We start from the raw sequence: 20,818 nt of genomic DNA on the forward strand, positions 1-20,818 counted from the left end.
GAGGTTTAACTAATCCAATTATAATTCCCACCTTCTACTGCATTGAATGAACTTTTGTGCAACCCTGTTTAAAATGTCTAACTACCAGGAGCTTCTTAGCTAACTTCCAGTTCAAACTCACAGATAGGTAAAAAGAAGTTTAAAAAAGCCTGAAAGGTGTGGAACATAATTCAAAGCCATCATACAGAAATGGCTTTTAGAATACAAAAATTCACTTCAGCTGTATTTTGCCTTCTCTTGTGGTTGCTATCTCAGTCAACACATAAAATCCCAGGGAAAGAACTCCATGGAATCCTATCACAGTACGCCAGCTGAAATTCTAGCCCTTAATTTCCAAAAGGTACATTTAGACTTTTTTCACGTACAACAGTGATATAATGCTGACAAAACCAGCAGCAACTGGAAAACACCCAGTCAACATGTCATATCTGCAATTAAATCATTATGTCTAAACAGCAAGCTATAACTACTAATCAGAAAGAGTAAAACTGGAACCACACATGGAAATAAATCTTAATTTTCTCTGGAGCCAATGATGCTGAATGGGCCACATAATAATAGCATTTTACTTTGTCCTTTTTCCTTTGTAATTCATTATACTCTCATTGATGCTAACAATAATCAGATCCACTGAACTGACATTTCTGGCTTTATATGGGCCAATGGGAGTTTTAGCATTGATTTTGCAGGAGAAAAATTAGGGCAATGTTGAGAGTATCTCAACCATGGTATTAGAAGTATAACATTCATTTAGAAGATCCAGACAGGACCCTGTTATATGCAGGCTGAGATACAGGAAAAACCAGTAAAAGGAAGCAGGCAAGAGCTATCATTAGGTCAACAGGATTGCTTTCTTCACTCTACCCGCTGCTTGTTGATAAGAAACCAGTACTGTAAATTAGAAATAAGCCAATTAAAATTGACATGGCCCTTCGTTTTCATTGCAACACAAGAAAAGAAGAAAAACTTCAAATGACTGTAAGGGACTCAGTTTTTCAATTAATAATCTTCTGTAGTGCAACTCTGTGAACCCAATGTAAATGGGGCATCTAAAACCGATTAAAAATATGTATTCAGGCAAATTTCCAGCTACTTTAAAATATATCCTACTTTGTGGAGAATCCTTGTTAAAATATCAGAAATATTGAATTGAGGGGTTTATTTCCCTTGTAAAATTCAACTTCACCTTTTAGCTATTAATATGAAGAGAAGGGAGGTTCCATTTTGAAACACAGCAGCAGCAGTTGCAGTGTGGTGGCAAAGCAGTTTGCAAGCAAAGTCTAAAGGGAACATTTAGAAGGACTGCAAAGTTAGTGCATGGCAGAGTCTGATAGCATCTGCTGTGCAGTGAGAAACCTGCTAGTACATAAAGCTCGGCTTTAAAGAAAAATGTATTTGATGTATTATTTGGTAGCTGTACTAAAATACTGAGCTAAGGACAAATCCTACAGAAATAAAGCACTCTCTGAAATTGAACTGCATATATTTGACTGAATTTGTACATTCATTTAATTCTGTCTTGTCTGGTTGTATAACACACTTTAACCTCAAACCACACATTACTCAATAAATATATTCTTAGTGCACACAAAAAGAAGATGGAATGTTTTCCAGAGATATTTAGACGGCACCTGCTAATTGTGACAGGTTGGCTGCTCATTCCTCTGCCTTAACTTGAACTATGCCCAAGAATTGCTCACCAGGCAAAAAATCTCTGCTGTACTTTTCTCTATATAAACACCAGACTTGGAAAGAAATTATTGCTACTTATTATGAAAAGGTGTCCCTAAATGGATCAAAAAAGCTTACTTCAAGCATGTGTTTGTATCTAGATCATAAGGACCTGCAACATTTTTACAGTAACAGTGAATAACAGAGAAGCAGCAACAGCAAAGCTCTGACGTGTAAGTTGTTTGTACCAATGAGCTAAGTTTCTCATTGTGCAAAAAATCTTCACACAATTCAGTCCCTAGAGCAGCACTTTTTTTTTCTTTTTTTTTTTTCTTTTTTTTCAAAATGAAGACACCTTAAAAATCATTAGCCCTTACGCCTCTGGCAATATGTGACAACCTAGCCACAGTAACTTAGCTTTAAATGCATGTAGGGAAAGGGAAAGGAAAAGGAAGGGGAAGAGAAAAAGGGAGGAGGAAGAGAAGAAAGATGGAAAAAGTTTTCACAACAGTGTTTTGTGCAGCATGGATTTAGGATATTTTTTTCTGAATGTCCTCCATTATACTGAAATAGATTAATTTATTTACTTAATTTCAAATATATATAATATGTTAACTAGGATTTCAATACTGCAGTATTTGTTCTGAAAATATCCCCACTGACTTCTAAAGAGCTAATGGAAATTCTGATTGCATAAGAGCAGAAAAATTGCGCACAAAATGTTTCACTTCCCGTGCCCTGTAAAATCCACTGAGCTGCCTCGTAGCAACAGAGGTAAAAGTTGGCACTGAGCTGCTATCAGGAAAATAGTGTAATTCTATTCCAAAAGAAAACATTTTTGTAAATAGCTGCTGAGCCTGCTGACATTATCTGGGAATTCGTACCTATCACTCTTCCTCTTAGTAATTCGTGTAATAAAAATGAAGGAGAAAACAGTCATAACTGAATTTCATATGCAACAAAAAGAAGCTCACTGAAGGCACGCCAAATGAACAGCTCTGCATATCTGTAACTTGCCATAAAGGGCAATGGTGTTCCGAGAAAACAAACTTTGTTTATACACAGTGCGTACACGGATTGTTTTTCTTTTCATAAAAAGCTTTAGCAGCAGAGCAAAATAACATTTCCTCTTAGCTGAAGAACACCACGACTTCCTCCTAATGAAGGCAATACCATCCACAACCTTGCCCTGAACTCAGGCACTGGGGACACCACTGGCTATTGAGGTTCAGCAGCACCTACCTTTACCACATTTTATGTTTCCTTGCTGTGACCTCCAAGTGGGCAAAGTGTGACTGTTTGAACTGAAATCCTATCTTTAAAGAGCCCATCTTAGATTGAATTCTTCCCCAGAATTTCAGTCAACACCAGAAAGTAGTGAAAAATATCACATTTTACCTTTTTTTATCAGTGTGTCCTTTCCTCTACTGTCCCCATGGACACATAGCTGGAACACAGCTCTAAAGGTCAGAAGGAAAGTGATCTTGTTTCAGGAAAATGCTTTTTCCTAGCACTGATCACTCTTAGATAAAACCCAGCAGCTATAGAGACCCTTTCTCTCCCTGCACAGACAGCTCACAGCTGCTTAAGCTCAGAGGGACACTCAGGCCCTGAAGTAGAAAGCAAAGAGCACATGTCTCCCTTATCCTGGCAACCCCCAATAGTTGGGGCAGAAAACTGATCCAAATGCTCCAGGAACAGAAAGCAGAGCTGAAGGAATGGAAAGGAGTTAATATAACCAAACAGGAATATTCTGCTAATGCACCATTTCAGGAAGAAGCTCTCTTTGCAGAACACCAATGTTTTATGGGGCAAAAACCACCAGCACACGTGTGGCTGCAAAAATTGTGGGCGCATTATGTTCAGCCCTGCCAATGTTCTGCTTTCAAAAAGGTAATAGTTAAATTGTAAAATTGTAGATAAACCAAATACCTTCACTCTGTCTATGGATCAGCTTGCTGCACACCAGGACAGCACTGTGGTCTCATGTGTAGCAGAGCTGGACTCTGTGACTGAACCTGATGTGACATCTGTTCTGAATATCTCACATGGTTTATAATGCTAAATATTTTAACAGAGTATCTTCTTGGGTTTCAAAAGAGATATCCACATTTCATGGCTCTTTTTCATTTTACTCACATTGGTCCAATTTCCCTTCAGATGTACACGTGCTCCATCCTCATTAATTTCTTTAAAGAAATATTAGTTGAATGATCAACATTTCCTGGAGGCCCACCTTGGTGTCTTCACAGGCTGAGCTGCAGCCACATAGCTGACAATGATGCCAGTGGAAGCTGTGCTTTGAATACATAAACTCTTCTGATCCCTAAGTGCTAAGATACAAGGAAGCTCTGCATACTTCACACCTATGTAAATTTTAACTTCAATTTCTCTGTGCCTAGATCTCCACCCTAGCACCATGCCTTTCTTCCCTATGAGGTTTATGTCTTCCCATTAACTGTTGATGATGCACTTTGATACCACACTGGATGACATTTAAGGAAACTGAATATAGCAGTTAGGAACTGAGCTACAAAGCAAATTAAAAGTATATGAAACTACTGAACAAAAGAACAATCAGTTAAGCATGGTCCACCTTGTGAATTGAATCAGACATTGTCCTATGTAGGAAACACTGGGTACTTGCATAATTAAAAAAAAAATGGTAAAGGTGCACACAGAAAAAAAAAATAAAGAATGGAAAAATAGAATTAACTTTAGCATTTCTCAAAAACTTTATGTTTAAATTATGCAGCTTCAAACACAATTTTCCTTTAAGCATTACCATTTTGCTACACACAGTATACTCAGATACTCTTGGAGTCAGAGGAAGAATTTCCATTTTTGGAGTGATACCAAAGTCTAGCCCTTACTATGCTATACATCTTTAACACTTTCAAAGGAAAAAAATATTGTGATTTGACAACTTATAGAAGTTTCTCATGCAAGAAATTGACCTACTGTCTTTTATTGACCTCCGTAAGTCAAGACAGAAAAAGCTACAGGAATTAAGTCCATAACACTGAATTCTTTTAACAAATGTAAACTAAAATCCAGGGTGATGTAAATTAGAAGCAAAAGAAATGCTGAGGGGGCAAAAAAGGTGAAAGATGCTAACAATCTTGTATGATATGCAGTGTAGAAAACAGTGATGTCAGCTCCTATGAGATTTCCTTATGATTTCTGAAGTCCTCCCTTTAACATGATCAAGTTCTCCAGTTGACAATTCTCAGATAAAAGGATTGGTAGCAACTAACTCAGACAGTTAATTACCAGAACAGCCATGGTGATTCTTTGATGTTCACCAAGGTCACACACTCTGCTTTTCTAAACCAGAGGAGGTGGGTGCAGAATCAGCTGAAAAGTACTTCACTCAACATCTAGTGAATGCACCAGCTGCAACACCAAAGGTACTCTATCTGTAAAGATGCTCCTCCTGGGTGGCAAAAGTTACATCCTTTGACTGAACTCCAGGTAGTTCCATGTGCATCGTTGATCTGAAGGCAGCATCACAGTTCACTGCTTCACTGACTTTGATCCTAAAATGACTGATTTTTTTGTCTCTTTGTCTTTGCAGATTTTTAATGTTTTACAGAAACTCTTGAAAAGAAATTTCTAATGATGTCTCATTAAAGATAGCAAACAACTAACTGTTATGAATTGGTAAAAAAGATTTAATAAGTAGGTATTGAATGGGTACACTGTTTAATGCACTATGTAAAAAATAGATAATCATATAATACCATGGAAATAGATTAAAATATTTCAATTACTATTTCATGCACATTGTAGGTGTCTAAAAAGCAGGAAAAAGCAGTGCACATAAAAGGAAGTTTAAACAGCCAGCAATATGATCCTAGGAAGTGACTGAAATCTGAACCTTGCTGTATTTAATAGCCTGAACACCACACTTCCCCAGACAGCTCCTATGAAAGGCTGACTAATTTGTTTCAATACAGTGGCCACTCTACAGAACCAAAAGAGACAGTGTATATCCACAGCACTGTATGAAAATTCTTCCAAATGTACAATGTGAAGCCTAAAAAGTAGTTAATTTATCACAGAAGCAGAGATTCCTACGGTAACTAATTCAAACTGCTGATGATGCACTAAATCAGAGTGAGTGATGAACACATACACAGCAGCAAGTGAAGTTCAAAAGGATACAGATCTATGTGATCAATGAGCTGTCACACAGCAAATGAAATGCAGTGTTGACAAATGTACAGTAATAGAGATGAGGCTCCAAAATAATCAAACCAAATATAAGAAAACTTAAATAAACCAGAGCAGAGATATCTCATTACAGCACTGGAGGTGCCTTTTTAAACATATCTACCAAACATTCCAATCACTGATACTTCTCTCTCTATTTAATTTGAAAAAAATAAAAACCAAGAACTGATTACTTGAAGAGATTCATTGTCATAAAGCAGTAAAATCTCCCCAAAAATGCAATCCAGGGACACAAGACATGTAAGAAACCATCTATTTCAAGGACAGAGTTGGAGCAACAGCCTACAGAATAAAATCTCACACAGACCTAGTATATTGTATTGCACATTACTACCCTGAGTGATGACTGAATGTTAAGGCCAACTTATAGCTTCTACCTCTATCAATATGTGCAGTTCAGAAACATAACCAGAGCAAGTGGTGCTGACCAAACCTCTTCATACTCTGACCACATTACCTGATTAATACCTTTTTGATTAAAGAGCAACAGCATTTGATAAGAAGAGTGCTGGCATTCAGTCATGTGCACTTCTTGACTTTTCCTGGAGCATAAGGAACTGCACATCATGAAAGATGCCAGAACTTTTAAAACTACAGAAATCACCTACTGTGAGAAGGAAGGCTTTATTAGACATTTTCTACAAAAATAATAGCTGTAACTTTCTGTTAATAATAAAATAATAAATAAATAAATAAACTAAATATACAGGTGTTAGCAGCTGTGGCTACTACTGTCATTATTCATTAGAGCCAACAGAAATGCATTCTCTTTTGCTTTTGTCCATGGAGTGCTACGGTGAGAATGTTCTGTCTGTAACTAAATCTCCTGTTTGAAATGTCATATGATTCAAGACATCATATCTTTGAAGGGCTTTTCAAAAATCATGCCTTCACTAGTCTCTTGGATGCAGCTTTATTGTGGAACTGCCACACTATAATCAAATGGTCTTTCAAGTATATTTACCATCATAGGAATAGGCCAGCTATTCTTGACAGATATGAATCTCTACAAACATATCTACACTGTAAAAACAAGCATTTCTACCAGAATTTTACTTCCTTGAAGACTCTATAACAGAACAGCTTGCTGAATTGTTACAGATCACATGCACATTTGTACATTTCCTTCAGAAATTTCCTTCATATCTACTGACAAAGACTATTCACCAAAGAGTCTCATTCTCCTCCATCAACTTTTCTTTTTAATACAGTTGTTTTCTTTGATAAATAAGGGATTTTTCACCCCCAAGCTCTCTCAACCTGCTCTTCAAAAAGTCCACATGGCAGATGAGTAAGAAAAAACAATTAACAAAAAAGGTAGCAATCCCATTTGTTTCTAGCTCTAAGCCTTGCTTTTTCCTCTCCTTAACCTAAAGGTTACCTTATCTGTTGTAGGGTCTCCTATATAAAAGCTCTAATTCTTTAGCTCATAATAAGATGATGAATCATGCCTTGCTTTTGATGAAACCACAAACAATTCAAACACAAATAAAGAACCACTCATTTCAGTTTATGCTATTTTAATAAGACTTCAGAACTACTCCTGTTTATCATGCATTAAACACTTAGCAACATAGCTAATACACTAAAAATAATTGAAATAATACTGGAAATATAACAGAGTGGAGGCGTAATAGTATAGAAAGTTCCTGGAGTGTGTGGAAGTTAACTTCTAGACACAGCTGGTGAGCAAGACAACTGAAAAAGCTGCCCTGCTGGACCTCTTGTTTCTGAACAAAGGGTTGTGGGTGATGTGATGATTGGAGGGTGTCTTGGGCTCAGCAATTATGAAATTACAGAGTTTTGAATTCTTGGAGGAATAAGGAGAGGGGTCAGCAGAACTGCCACCTCAGCCTGTTTATGACATTCATTGAGAGAGCCCCTTGGGCTTTTGCCTGAAGAGTAAAGAAATCCAGGAAGACTGAACATATTTAAGAAATCTTGAAGGTGCTGGAGCTGGCCATCCCCATGTGCTGAAAGACAAGCCAGTGGGGAAGACCACCAGCCTGGCAGCACAGAGAGCTTTGTCTGGAGCTCAGATAACAAAAACAAGTTTATGACCCTTGGAAGAAGGGGCAAGCAACTCAGGAGAAGTACAAGGGCATTGTGAGGTTATGTGGGCAGAAAACTTGAAAAGTCAAAGTAGAACTTTATCTAGACACGACACTGCTGTAAAATATAATAAAAAATGTTTCTAGAAATACATTAGCAACAGCAGGAGGGTTGAGAATCTCCATCCATTGCTAAATATACAACCAGGCGTCAGGCCCAGCCAGAACACTGTAAGAAAAGTCCTGTTTGACCAGCCTGACCCCCTGCTATGACCTACTTTGTGGATGACTGAAAGGCTGAGGATTTTATCTACCTAGACTTTACTAAAGCCTTTGACACCATTTCCCACAGCATTCTCCTGGAAAAACTGGCTGTGGAGATCTCCTAGAACTCAGTTACTCAGCAAGCCATCAGAATAACAGAGGAAGAATGAACCATCAAGTGCATTTTCAGAATATCTGTTATTTGAAGAGATTTATAAACAGTAGTAATATTTAATTTTGCTACTCTGTAGAAAGGACATTTAGTTGAATATCAGAATTCCACATTAAAACAGGATGCAAGGCAACGTAATTCAAAAACCCAAGTGATGGTACCAAGCTCAAAAGCTAAAATGCCTAAACCAGTGCATGACAGGGTAAACTACTCCTCCAGTTTCCCTCATCATTAGCAAAGCTATAGCCTCCCAAACGTACACTGCAGAAACAGCATTTTGTTAGATTTGCAAAACACAAAGAATTAAATGATTGACAGATATTTCCAACTGTATAATTTGTAACTTATGAAAAATTTATTAACTTTATGTTTTATTTTGTTCAGCTTGAAGACATACACATGGAAAATCTCTATCTGGATTTCAAACTGGTTTTAGTTTAAATCATCATCTTCATACTGAACTGATGCCAAGACTTGCACTAGTCAGATTTTCACAGTTAGATTTTTCATAGACTTTCATTAGCAAACAGAATGGTTTCTATTTAGAGCCAAACCATTGAAAAGCAGAAATAATAGGAAACCATTCAAATCAAAACCCAAAGCTCCATTACAACTTTATGGTAATTATGATTAATCCCTGCATAGCTATTCTTTGATCTGAACTTTTTCCTCAGTCTATTTCAGGACAACTTGCACACTGTTATTTCTCAGGCAAATATAGAAGAAAACAGAAAAACAGGGTTTAAGATGTACACACTAAAACTTTGCCTTTCTAAAACCCTGAGTGACACACTCCACTGGGAAAAAGTGCTACTGAATTCCTCTATGAATGGATCTGTCCAGACAAAAGTTTCTGGCTGGAATACGGAGTTTGCTGGACTAAGGACAGAAGTCTTACTGTCTCAAATGACATGATGGTTTTACCCTTGACATACGCATGATTTTATGAAGGAAACTTCTGATTTAAAGAGTTCTCATCTGGATGTGAAATCTATCTGATTGATCTGACCTAGTGTTACAACTAAGCAAATGATCAAGTGAGGTCCCATGAGTAAGTTATGCTACAAACCCTGACTGTACCGTAAACTCTCCAAAAAGCTGCATTTCCTCAGCAAGTTTCCTTTCATTGCCTTTGCACGGGAAACACCTCTCTGACATGACCAATGCATTCATTTAATTTTTGTTTTATATTTTATCTTCCAATTTATTTTGTTTAGAGGCAGAATTATTCTGTTAAAAAATGACCCGATCCTAGATGTAGTTTATTTAAATTTCAAAATGAAAAGCTTACTAAGAACAGATAAGATTGATTGCTCCTTCCAACTTAGCATAATTGTATTTCAGGTGAACATCAATTTACTTTAAAGGACACTTCTAAGTAGCAAGCTGCATCATACATTATTCATCAATCACAGCTGCCTGTAACATGATTTACTCAAGCAGATTTCAATGGAATAGAGGGAATTGCATTGTTTTTTATGCTTTGGCTTGTTTGTTTTTAAATAGTTTACGAAACACTCATTTGTGCTGAATTATTGCTGAAAGGAGTTCATCCTTGGTAATCAGCATGTTGAATTTCTTTCTCTTTGTATAGCAATGTTACCTCTTTAAATTTCTTTTAAAAGACAGAGTGAGTTTTCAAAACATTGTTAAGGCAGAGAGCACTCCATGCTTATTAAAGGTAAAAATACAGCTCAAGGATTTTGCTATGGAAGAAGGGATGGCAAATATATTTATCTGAAAAGCATTATTTGTTTTACGGCTGTTTATTTTCCAGCTGGCTTATACCATTATTTGTTAAACCAGCAACCAAATGCAGGTGAAGAGAAGTAGCTACTTCCTAAGCTAGTCCTTCACATAGTTGTCACATGGATAAAGTGGCTTTTATGTGGTACTCTACATGAAACTGTATGACAGTTAAAGTGCAATCACTTCATACACCAAGAAAGATAGGTGAAACTGCATCTTCAATCAAATTCAGCTTCAGGGACATAGTAGTACCTCAGATGGTCCTAAAGTAAAGAAACATTTACACAGATTTATGCAAATATAGCTTCAAAAGAAAAAAGAAAGAGCAAGAGAAACTCCTAGAAAGACACATCTACACAAAGATGGTAATGCCTTTACTTACTTGTAAGCCCATTTGAAACACAGAGTGACCCATAAAGTTAGCCAACATTCGAATCAGAGCTGCACCCTATGGGAAATAATAGAAAAACAAAGTTACCTGTTTTGAATGCCAATGTAACACAAAAAAACACTCAGAAGCAGGTATTTACACCCAACGCTAATATCCCTGAAACCTGTAACTAATACAATCTTTACTTGTGCTAAAATGAAAAAGAGAGAGAAGATAACTGAAATGCTTACTAGAAAAAGTGAGGAGGCAAAGTGGTATTGCTAATATCCTGTCCCATATATTGAATATGGCACAGGTCAAACAACACACTCCCCACTGCTGGAGCATGCATGTGCCAGTTCCACGGGTGCCTGACCCCAACCCTTCTATACATCTAACAGAAATGTCCAATTTTAAATGAAAACAAAGAAATAGTGGCAAATTGCAAATTCTACCTCAGTAATTTTTTATGATATTTTTATCTCCATTACACCATTGTACATCAGGACTCAGAAGTGATACTACTTCCTTTTGTAAAAGCCTTCAAGATCTGGTGACTAAAAGTGAATAATTTCCATAAGAATTTTATAAAATGTGGAGATATATATATAGATATATAGATATATAGATATATAGATATATATATATATTTGACTTATTAATAGGTTATTTTCCAGACTGTCATGCAAAGACCACTCTTTCTCTACTTATAGTAGTTCTTACCCTCTTCCCCTTCAGGCAAAGCATAGAGCTCTAAAAGACAGGTGATTGTAATTCTCAGTACTTGCTGCAAAAAACAGACAGATACTTGCAAGTAGCTTTTTTTTTAAGCATCTTTGTGTTTTCTCACTCACTCTCAGAAACACAATTGCTGTGTATTTTCCTTTGCACAAGTGCTCTATTTCAAGCAGAAATAACTTTGCAGATCTGATGTGATCATTTAGCTATAATACTCACTTTATAAAATAATTTCAAGACAACCAGTCTTCCAATCCCACTACTTAAATGTTATAATCAGTACTGAACACCATAAAAGAGGGAGGACAATTGTGATTGCAAATCCATGAATTAAAGGCTTTAAGAAAACATGATACTAGAACTCAAACATCTCATCTAGAGATGAAGGTCCAGGAATTAGGTTAACACTCCATTAAACAATAATAAAAAAGGAGCAACGTTACATGGGTTCAAAAATTTACAGATTCCTAACACAGAAGTACTATTACAACATTTATTCTGCATTAATAGAGATCAAACAGTCATTTAGACAAAAATCCCTGTGGTTTCTCTTTCAATTTTCGAAAATTCAAGATCATAATAATGTTTCAGACTACTATACAATGTGTCACAACTAATATTTACTCTCACTGTATTTGGAAGGTATCTAGTTTCACTTACTTGAATTTATCTAGCATCAGCTTTCAAAACAAGACTTTATGTTTTTTCCTGCTAAATTAAAGTTCAGGGTAGTCCAGAAATTTAACTGTTGTCCAATTTTTACATCATTTTACACATGTTCCAACTATTTTTTTAATATTTTTAAGTACTGAATAGATTATCTGTAATGCACAATGTTGAAATAATCACATAAATCAAAAATATTTGTAAATTATTAGTAAATTGTAAGAAAACACAAGTCCTTCATATAAACAGTGTCAATAAATATTATATAGTTTGCAGAGTAAGTAAACTGCTTTTAAGAACTGAACAGTGAACAAACCAAAACATAGTGTTTGTATTATTAACACTAGGATATGTTGTTATGGTGGTATATAATCTTACTGGAAGACAAATTAGGTCTGGAACACATAGCAGAATAGGAAGTAACACCTTTCAAAACAGATTATTACCTAAACAGGCAAGATCATAGGTCAGGAAACATTATTGCCCTTGTATTACTAGATAAACAGAATGAGTGAAGTTCTCAGAGACATTTAAGCAGATAAAGAGCAGATAAATCTGTTTAAGCAGATAAACAAGATTTAAAAAAATCTCATAAATTGATAAATCCCACTTATTCTGTAAGTAACTTGAGAAGGGGAATCCAAAACATATGTAGCAGAAACAAAAAACCCATAAAATGTATCAGATAAAATCCTCAACTAGAAGACATTTTTCCATTCATCACGCATTCATTTTCCTACTCATTATTTAGTATTCCAGGACACCCTGGTTTCTTTCTCACAGTTTAAATTTCACATAGTAACAAAAGACATAATTATATAAGCACCTAGATTCTACTGATTCTGTAAAAAGAAAGCAAGTAAATAGTTCCATATAATGTTGTCCAGAGAGTCTTTTCTTCTGTCCAGAGACCTAGAACTATCATACACATGTAAAGAAATTACAGAATTCTCCTCACAGGTAACATTTAGATACATGTTGGGTGGACTATGGCTGGCCATTATACAGCAAACAAAATAAAACAGCAAGCAAAGACCGAATGGAGAGTCAAGGCACAATGGCAGGACTATTCTCTCAAGATAGATCTCTTTTCACAGTTACTTTAGAAGGACTTTCTACCAATTAATTATCTTCAGGAAACCCAGAAACACTACTTACAGCTTGCAGAACAATAGGCTTGTCACAGTTCTGCCATTTTCCCCACTCAAGGAAAGCAAATGCTTTCTTGACTTGTTTCAGGAAGTGAATGTATTCAAAAAGCAAGAAAACCTCAAGAGGGGGAAAAAGCATCTTGGAGAGATGGGAGAAGAAACAGGAGCAAATGAGGTCCTTGGTGTGGTGGGGAAAGAAATGGGAGGAAACCATTCATTCAACCTTTCCTGAACTTCTGAGAGTAGGCAGAACAGAGAACAATGATACATTTGTAAGAAAAGCAGAAGCTCTCAACACTTTCACAGCTCTGGGAAGCAGAGCAGGGTAAGGCAGCAAACACTGGCACCATGACTAGGGAGGAAGCAAAACAGGTTTGCAGGCAGGAAGATAAAAGATGTATGGAGAGTAACTGGAATAAAGAGTGGTTTACTAAAAGGAGAAGCTTGGAAGATCACCCTAAATGGAGGATTGTGGGAGGTGAAGAAGGTATGTACAGTAAATTCAGACATAGGAAAAACAGAATACATAGCTTTGGGTTCATCTGAATGGCCCAATGTGCTGACATTCCCACCACCTGGCAAGCAGCAAACAAGATGGAGTCGAGAGGACTTATGCTGCTATACCTTCTGAAAGCTTTTCTGCTAGACCTAAACCTGAAGAGAATTCCCAACAAATCTGTCCTGCTGCAGGAGATGCCCTTTGGAACCTATCAGCATCACTCTCTGAACACCCTAATATGCAAGGAGCCTGCTCCCCACTTTACCCTCAGAGCCACTTCTGCTCTGACAACCTTTCACCAACAGAGGAACAACACAGGATGTCCTGAGAAGCTTGCCTCTCCTACTGGCCAAAATGACTGTTTATTAATGATTTAAGTGCTTTCCTCCAGGCAGTGGATGACTCAGTACCTTGTCAAGAGGTAAAGCACATTGGTTTAAGAGGTCTAGTGGAAAGCAATTCTTTCCTATTCAAAAAACATACCTAGTTCCTGTCAGTATAAAATCTGACTTGCCTTAAGCCGTTGTACCCTATCTTAATACGTCTACCCAGACAAATACACTAGTTATTCATCCAATGATTAATGGCACTACCTGCGCCTGGTGAAGCACTGCTCATTAGCAGATCTCACAAGTGCTCTCTAAGATTAATGCCAATATTCTGCAAATTAGAAGGAAACTGTGGCACACCCTAGTGAAATCATTTGCCAAAGATTACCCAGAACACTTATCATATAACCTATGATACAGTTGAAGCTTTGTCAGCCTCAGCATTGTGATTACACTGCTATAGGAAAGGAAAGTAGGATATATTGGCTACTTCATGGAAATTAGGTGCATACAGCTCTTTTTTGCAAAGTGTTCTCGGGAAAAGGCTCTCTCATGGACAGTGAGCCAACACTGCTTGAAGGGATGGAAGTTTATGCGCTTTCTTCCCCTGATGAAACTTGTACATTCACAACAAGGTAAAGACAATCCATAACCAAAATTAGGAGTAGAATTATTTTATATACAAAATGAACATGTCTTTGAAATCTACAAAATGCAGAGCTGAGCTAAGGTATTCAGTCTAAATCTCTCCAGGCAGTTTAATTCTCTCCATGCCAACATAAAATAATGTGATTGCATCCTTGATCCTAGATTAGCTTTAACTAATTTTTAAAGACCCACTCCTTCATCTTGATCCTCTTACATCATTACAGAACACAATTATTGTAAGTCAATTTCGTTCTATGACTTATTGAATGTCTCAATTTTATTATACTTGAAATCCTCAATCAATTGTTTCACTTGCAACTTGCATTTTGTAAATTTTTTTTAATACAAAAGATAGTACCAAATGGAATTTTATTTAACAGGAAACAAATTACATCTTATGTATGAACCCACACAAACATGACTACTACTACTACGAGAATAACAGTACTGCTACAGAGCCACACAGGAAGTGATACACTTGATTCAAAGCAATATCTGCAGCATCTGTGACTACAATCACTTTAGCTGCTCAGACTTCCCTTAGAGACAATGGGCTTTACGAGTCACCTCTGGATGCACTTTATCTAATCTTAAAACAAGCCTCAGATCAGGGGAATTGTACTCTAAAAGCACCCATCTCTTGTAATTCACTCCAAAAGCAGGCTTGAGTGACTAGCTCATATGTACACATCTGTACCACAGACATCTAAAGTGCAGTGAGATTAATTCAACTGCATTGTCCAAAAAGGCCTTAGAGACATTGATTCTCCATTCTGGAGGAACTCCTGAATTGTGGAGGTACAAAACCAGTGTGATCCTTTTGTATATGTAGTCAAATAACAAAAATCCTATCTTACCTTACTCTACATACCATACTTTTACATAAGAATATCAAGAGTAGGTATTCAACAGAAGGCCCTGGAGAGAGGGCAGAGTGCTTGCTAGCCAAAAGCAGATGCTCTATACTGAACAGACAGCAAAGAAGAGCACTTGAAATAAAGAACTGGTGAAGCAGTTGCAGGGAAGGGAACAATATAAAAGTAAGCAAACAATATAAAAGCCAGCACATAAGGTTATGCAGAAGCCAAGAGGCCATATGTCAAGATACAAATAAGCTAGAAACTCCTTCAGCATTATTCTTTGAAGAACCTAAAATTATGTCATTATTCTAAAAAGTTCTCATAAGAGAAAAATGTCAGCAACACAAACAGAAACCATGAACTACAACTGACTTTTTGTAAGGGCAAAATAATCGATTGTCCTGTAAATGCATTAGAGTGGAGGAAGGAAAAGAGATCATAATAGGCTGAGCTGGAAAACACACAGCTCTTCTACCCTCCTTCCCCCAAAATTTTTCATTTTTTCCTGCATTAACAACTTCTTTTTCTTTTTAGTTGTGCTTTTGTGTCCTTCAGTGTCTGAGTGCAAATGCCTACATTGTAGCTAAGTGATGCTTACTCAGTTGTACACAGCTGAATCAGCTGCCTAGACCCCTTTTAAAGGCAAATGAGAGAGAAGCAAGCACTTTCACTTCATCCTGATTCATCCAAAGACATGCATCTAAATTAGGGCAGATGAATTTCACCCTAAAGGTGCCTGTTTATCTTCCCTGATGATACAGGGAAATGGGGCTACTCAGTTGCAAGTGTCTACATGGTGAACATCCCAAGTGAGATGACATCAATCTCTGAAGATACTTTACTCTGTAAATTACAAAAGAATATTAAAAATATGAAAAAGTAAACAGTGGAAAAACACCTGCTTGAGTTTGCAAAGGCTGATAAAGCATCTTGCAGGCTTACCTATCAATTTAGATCATGTAACACCAAGTATCAATCATAGTAATTACACATACCTCAATTTATCTCCATATTGCCATCCCTGTTTGATTTAATTCAGAAAAATACTTTTTGACTCAGAAACTAAAATCAGAAGGGATCCTGTAAGAAAAACACCCCCACGGTATCCAAGGTATAAGCAGGGAGTAAGATGCCGAGGAGGGGAACACTGGACTACTAGAAAAAATTACATAACTGAGGTTCTACAACAGAAATGTAATATGCTGATTTTCCACAAAATGTCCACACATTCATTTTGCTTCTTCTTCTCATTAAAGAAACAAAACCAAAACCAACATTAAATACAGGGGATTTATTAACTTTCTTTTATTGTACTGTAGTCAGCTCAAAATCAGTCTTGATTAATATGTAATAACACCATTTGTTTTTCACATACAGTGGGACACAAACAGAAAGCCTAGAGTTATTTTTCTGTGTGCTGATAAACCTGTAATTCAATATTAAGGTTACCTTCTTTCTAGCTCAGAGAAAAGTGAATTACTCTATCCTCTGCCTCAATTACACTAAATTTTACTCATACTGTTAGAGCTATTGTTATCAATAGTAAGTTCTTATAATCAGCTTCCTTTTCACTGATTAAAACAAGACTCAGACCACATACAAGCACACACAAAGGCATCCTTCTTTCATAAAGACCTCCTGATTTAAGATGTGAATCAATATACACAATTTCACGGCTACTAGTATATACCTCATGTATACCAATATCAGTGGTTGTTAATTAGTCACAATACAAACGCATTAAATAGTTCTCTACTTAAATGATTTACCCTGAGCTATAAGTGACATGCCTTGTCAAAAACTTTTTTAAAATCCATAGGCTACTCACTCTTCCCCCAAGAACTCCAGCTGGATAGATAGGGGAATGAATTCCCCTTTGCAGCAGGGATTACCAGGCAAGATCAACATATTCATGCATGTGTGCTCAGTTATTTTACCCTTTATACCCATCTCACTGGAGAAGCATGACAAACTCAGCAGACTATAGCCGCCAAGCAATTCTCTGGCACAGCAACTATTTGCTAGGATGGTCTACATCCCACTGCCAGAAGTTCTGCAGCTCCGCATCTCCGTACGCTAAGAACGTGCAGGTGGATGACACTCAGATCTGCAGACTTTCTAACAACTAACAGTTCTTTCAGCTAGTGTTTCCCAAACACCTACCTCAAATCAATGGTGTCTGCAACCTGTCACAAAGAATAAACTGGGCATGGGAATTAACCTGTTCTTCAGCAGAAACATACAACACAAAAAATTCATTGCACTCCCCTGGTAGACCCTTAAAAATCTCAGTCCCTCTTTTACACTTTGACCATGCTATGGCCCTCACTAAGCCAGATCCACACCTGTTGGATACAGTCAAGTCAGACATACACTACCTCACCAGAATCACCTAAGAGCACAAAAGAACTTCCAATTTTTGGCTAATGTGTTTTAAGTACTTGTTGAAACTTATCTTTTCTTCATGCAACATACAAAGAAGGATTTTCTTTCGCAACTGCAAATGTAATAGAAGCAGCATACAGGTTGTGTTTTTTTTTATTTTAAATGTTGAACATATTTTTACAATTCTCTGTCAAATAGAAGCCTAAGGATATCCACAATCAAATAGGCTTTTCATTAAGTATCATTTCATTTCAGCTTAAATTTCTTGAATTTATACATCATTCTTTATTTCTCAAAATCTTGCATAATTATTGAGTCTAAGTACATTTTGAGTATTAGAAGAGCATGTTACCAAGCACTTATACAAGGAATGCACATTTGCACTTTAATTTTGTAACAGGAACACTAGCCAACAAGTAATATCCAAGTCACGATTTTCAAAACAATCATTCTTTGTTGGTACTAAGCAACCACAGCTGGATACTCCATGAAATTTAGCTTATTGGGAAAAACACAGCATGAATTAAAGCAAAAGAATAATGTACATCAAACATGTAGCAAAAATAGCAAAAATGTGACATTCAAAAAAGAATTGCATAAAATTTAAAAAAAAATAAAAAATTAAATATGTTGAATCTTGGAGATATTTAACAGAAAAGAAGTAGGCTTTGACTAAGTCACATCTGCAGAATCTGTTCAAACCTAGCTAGAAATGTATGTATGTAAATTAAATATTTAAAAACTTGGTTAACTGATCTGCTGTGTTACACTACGTGCAGCGCGCTAAATTTACTGAATTCTCCCGTATGAACAACTGAACACTGGGTAACCACTTTCAAACGCAGGCATTGCGCTTCAGCTGCGTTTCCTTAAGCAAACACACTCACTGTAAACTCTCCTTTTTTTCATTTCCCCACAAAGGGAGTAGTCCAGCCATTCCTCAGCTCCCACTCAGAAGGTTATGCTAAAATGTATTTTGCTTTCCTACCTTTATCATCTGGAAAGTCTTTTACCTTATATGGCCTTACTCTGACAATTATGGAACAAGAGTGTCCTACTCATGACATCAGTTACAACACGATCCTATTGCAGGCTCCAGAGAGACCTTTGCTAAAGTACTTCTATCAAGTTGTAAGAGCAGAGATAATTGCAAAGGCTTCTCTGGAATTCTTCAGCTGTCGCTATCAAAACTATCTCATCTCTGAGAATTGCATAAGCACCCACTGAGAAATTCTTTTCAGGGAATTAATTAGATTGTATCATGAGTCACCAGCACTAAATTCCTCTTTCATTTTCAGGAACTGAGCACTGTAATACAACAGCATAGCTATTTTCTGTATTCTCCAATGGCACCTCCAAATATTACAAGAATAAAATGAAGCTTAATGCAAGTGAATTTGATAAGTGCAAATGCTTCCTAGTTTGATTAGGGTAAGAGAACATGCTTGTTTAAATGAGTAAACATGTGCCTATGATGTCCTCCCTGTGACAGAAATGTAAAACTTTTAAATTAAATCCTAGAGGCTTTGTCTTTGGATAACCCACACGAAAGCCATGGGAAGAAGTACAGAAAGAGACAGGTATGCGCAGATCATGCAGCATACTGGTACCAAATGTCACAGTATGAGGCTATCCTGAGGGTCTTCACCCAGGCAATGATTCAGTGATACACTGAAGTACCTTAAGCACACAGGCAACCCAAATAAATTCCATAGCCTACACACATAAAGTTGAACACCTATGTACTTGGCTGATTGGGGCTCTGACTGGTTTCCCTGCACTTGGCAACAATTGTTAAAAATTAAGGGACTATATTTGTTAAAAGGAGCCCAAACAAAATCAACCCTACTCGATTTTAATGATACAGACTAGAAAAAAAAAAAACAAAAAAAAAACAGTCATTTAATTAACCTTCTTTACTTTTTAAAGCAACAGAATTTCCAATTGTTATTTTCTTATTAAGCAATGCACACTCACAAATTAACATGCTGTTAATATTCAGCAATAAAGCCAGGATGTATTTTAATAAAGAAAACAAACTTACATTGTTTTTAGAACTTTATTAACAGCATGGGTAAATCAGTATTCTTCAAATCAGCAAATATACCTGCAAACCTGTATTTATTAAATCCCAAAAAATGCATAAAGGCACCTTATGTTGTTGTTTTTTTAAATGAAGGGCCATTTATCTGATGCCAAAACATCACTGAAAAAGCAACATTATATTCAAGGAGAGCTTTTCACTTGGAAATCATAATCATTTTCTATTCTGACAAACACAGCTGTTCTAGGGCTGGATAATACCAAAATGGTCAGATAGTAAGATGGCTTTGGTGAAATGCTTGTCTTAGTCATAAATTTCATTGCAAATTTTAGGAACTTGACACATAGAAGAAAATTCAGGGGTATATGACTATAACTAATCATATTCTTCAGCTGGATATTGTCACATCATTTTCCCTGAATAATAAAATGTTATCCATTGCCCAGATAAAATGCTATTGTGACTCAACTTACAACCGGAGTTTTTACTTGGCCTCACCACCAAAACCCCTCTTACATGTTCTGACACCAGTGACAAGGACAAAGGACCATTATACTTTTTTATTAACTGCCTTTATATGAAAATCTTCAAGAAAAATGAACATTCTTTTTTAGTTCACTAAATACCACATAAGAATCTCAATCGATTTGCTAAGACTGATTTGCAACTATCTGTAACTTAACCTGTCATTCTAATTTCTCTTCTTTAACACCTCCTTTAAGCTTCATAATTTATCTGGTACTTAAACATACCTCTAAAAAGAACAGCAACAATAACAAAACATTGTGTCAGATTTTTTCTAGAGAGTCCCCTTTTGAATAGAAATCTTACAGCATCATATTTTGATCAAAATATTGACCATATTCTTATGTCAAGTTTTTTGTTGCTTTTATTCTATTTCATTAACTTTAACATTAACTAGATTTATTTTCTAATTCTTACAATTTCTTACAAGTTACTTTAACACTTCTAACTGTTGCTCTTC

At 36.4% G+C, this 20,818-nt stretch overlaps 1 protein-coding gene across 3 annotated transcripts in view; it reads right to left on the reverse strand.

Moving 5' to 3' along the window:
• Positions 1-20,818, reverse strand: part of TRHDE (thyrotropin releasing hormone degrading enzyme) — a 211,220-nt gene that overhangs the window by 86,908 nt on the left and 103,494 nt on the right. For all 3 annotated transcript variants that reach the window (XM_086884350.1, XM_086884349.1, XM_086884348.1), the window contains exon 7: positions 10,526-10,591. In XM_086884350.1, coding sequence (XP_086740476.1) covers positions 10,526-10,591 — 66 coding nt within the window. The remainder of the gene's footprint in view (positions 1-10,525; positions 10,592-20,818) is intronic.

Source organism: Cyanistes caeruleus, chromosome 4 (genome assembly GCF_971803275.1).
Source record: "Cyanistes caeruleus chromosome 4, bCyaCae1.hap1.1, whole genome shotgun sequence".
In the NCBI taxonomy this organism is placed as follows: domain Eukaryota; kingdom Metazoa; phylum Chordata; class Aves; order Passeriformes; family Paridae; genus Cyanistes; species Cyanistes caeruleus.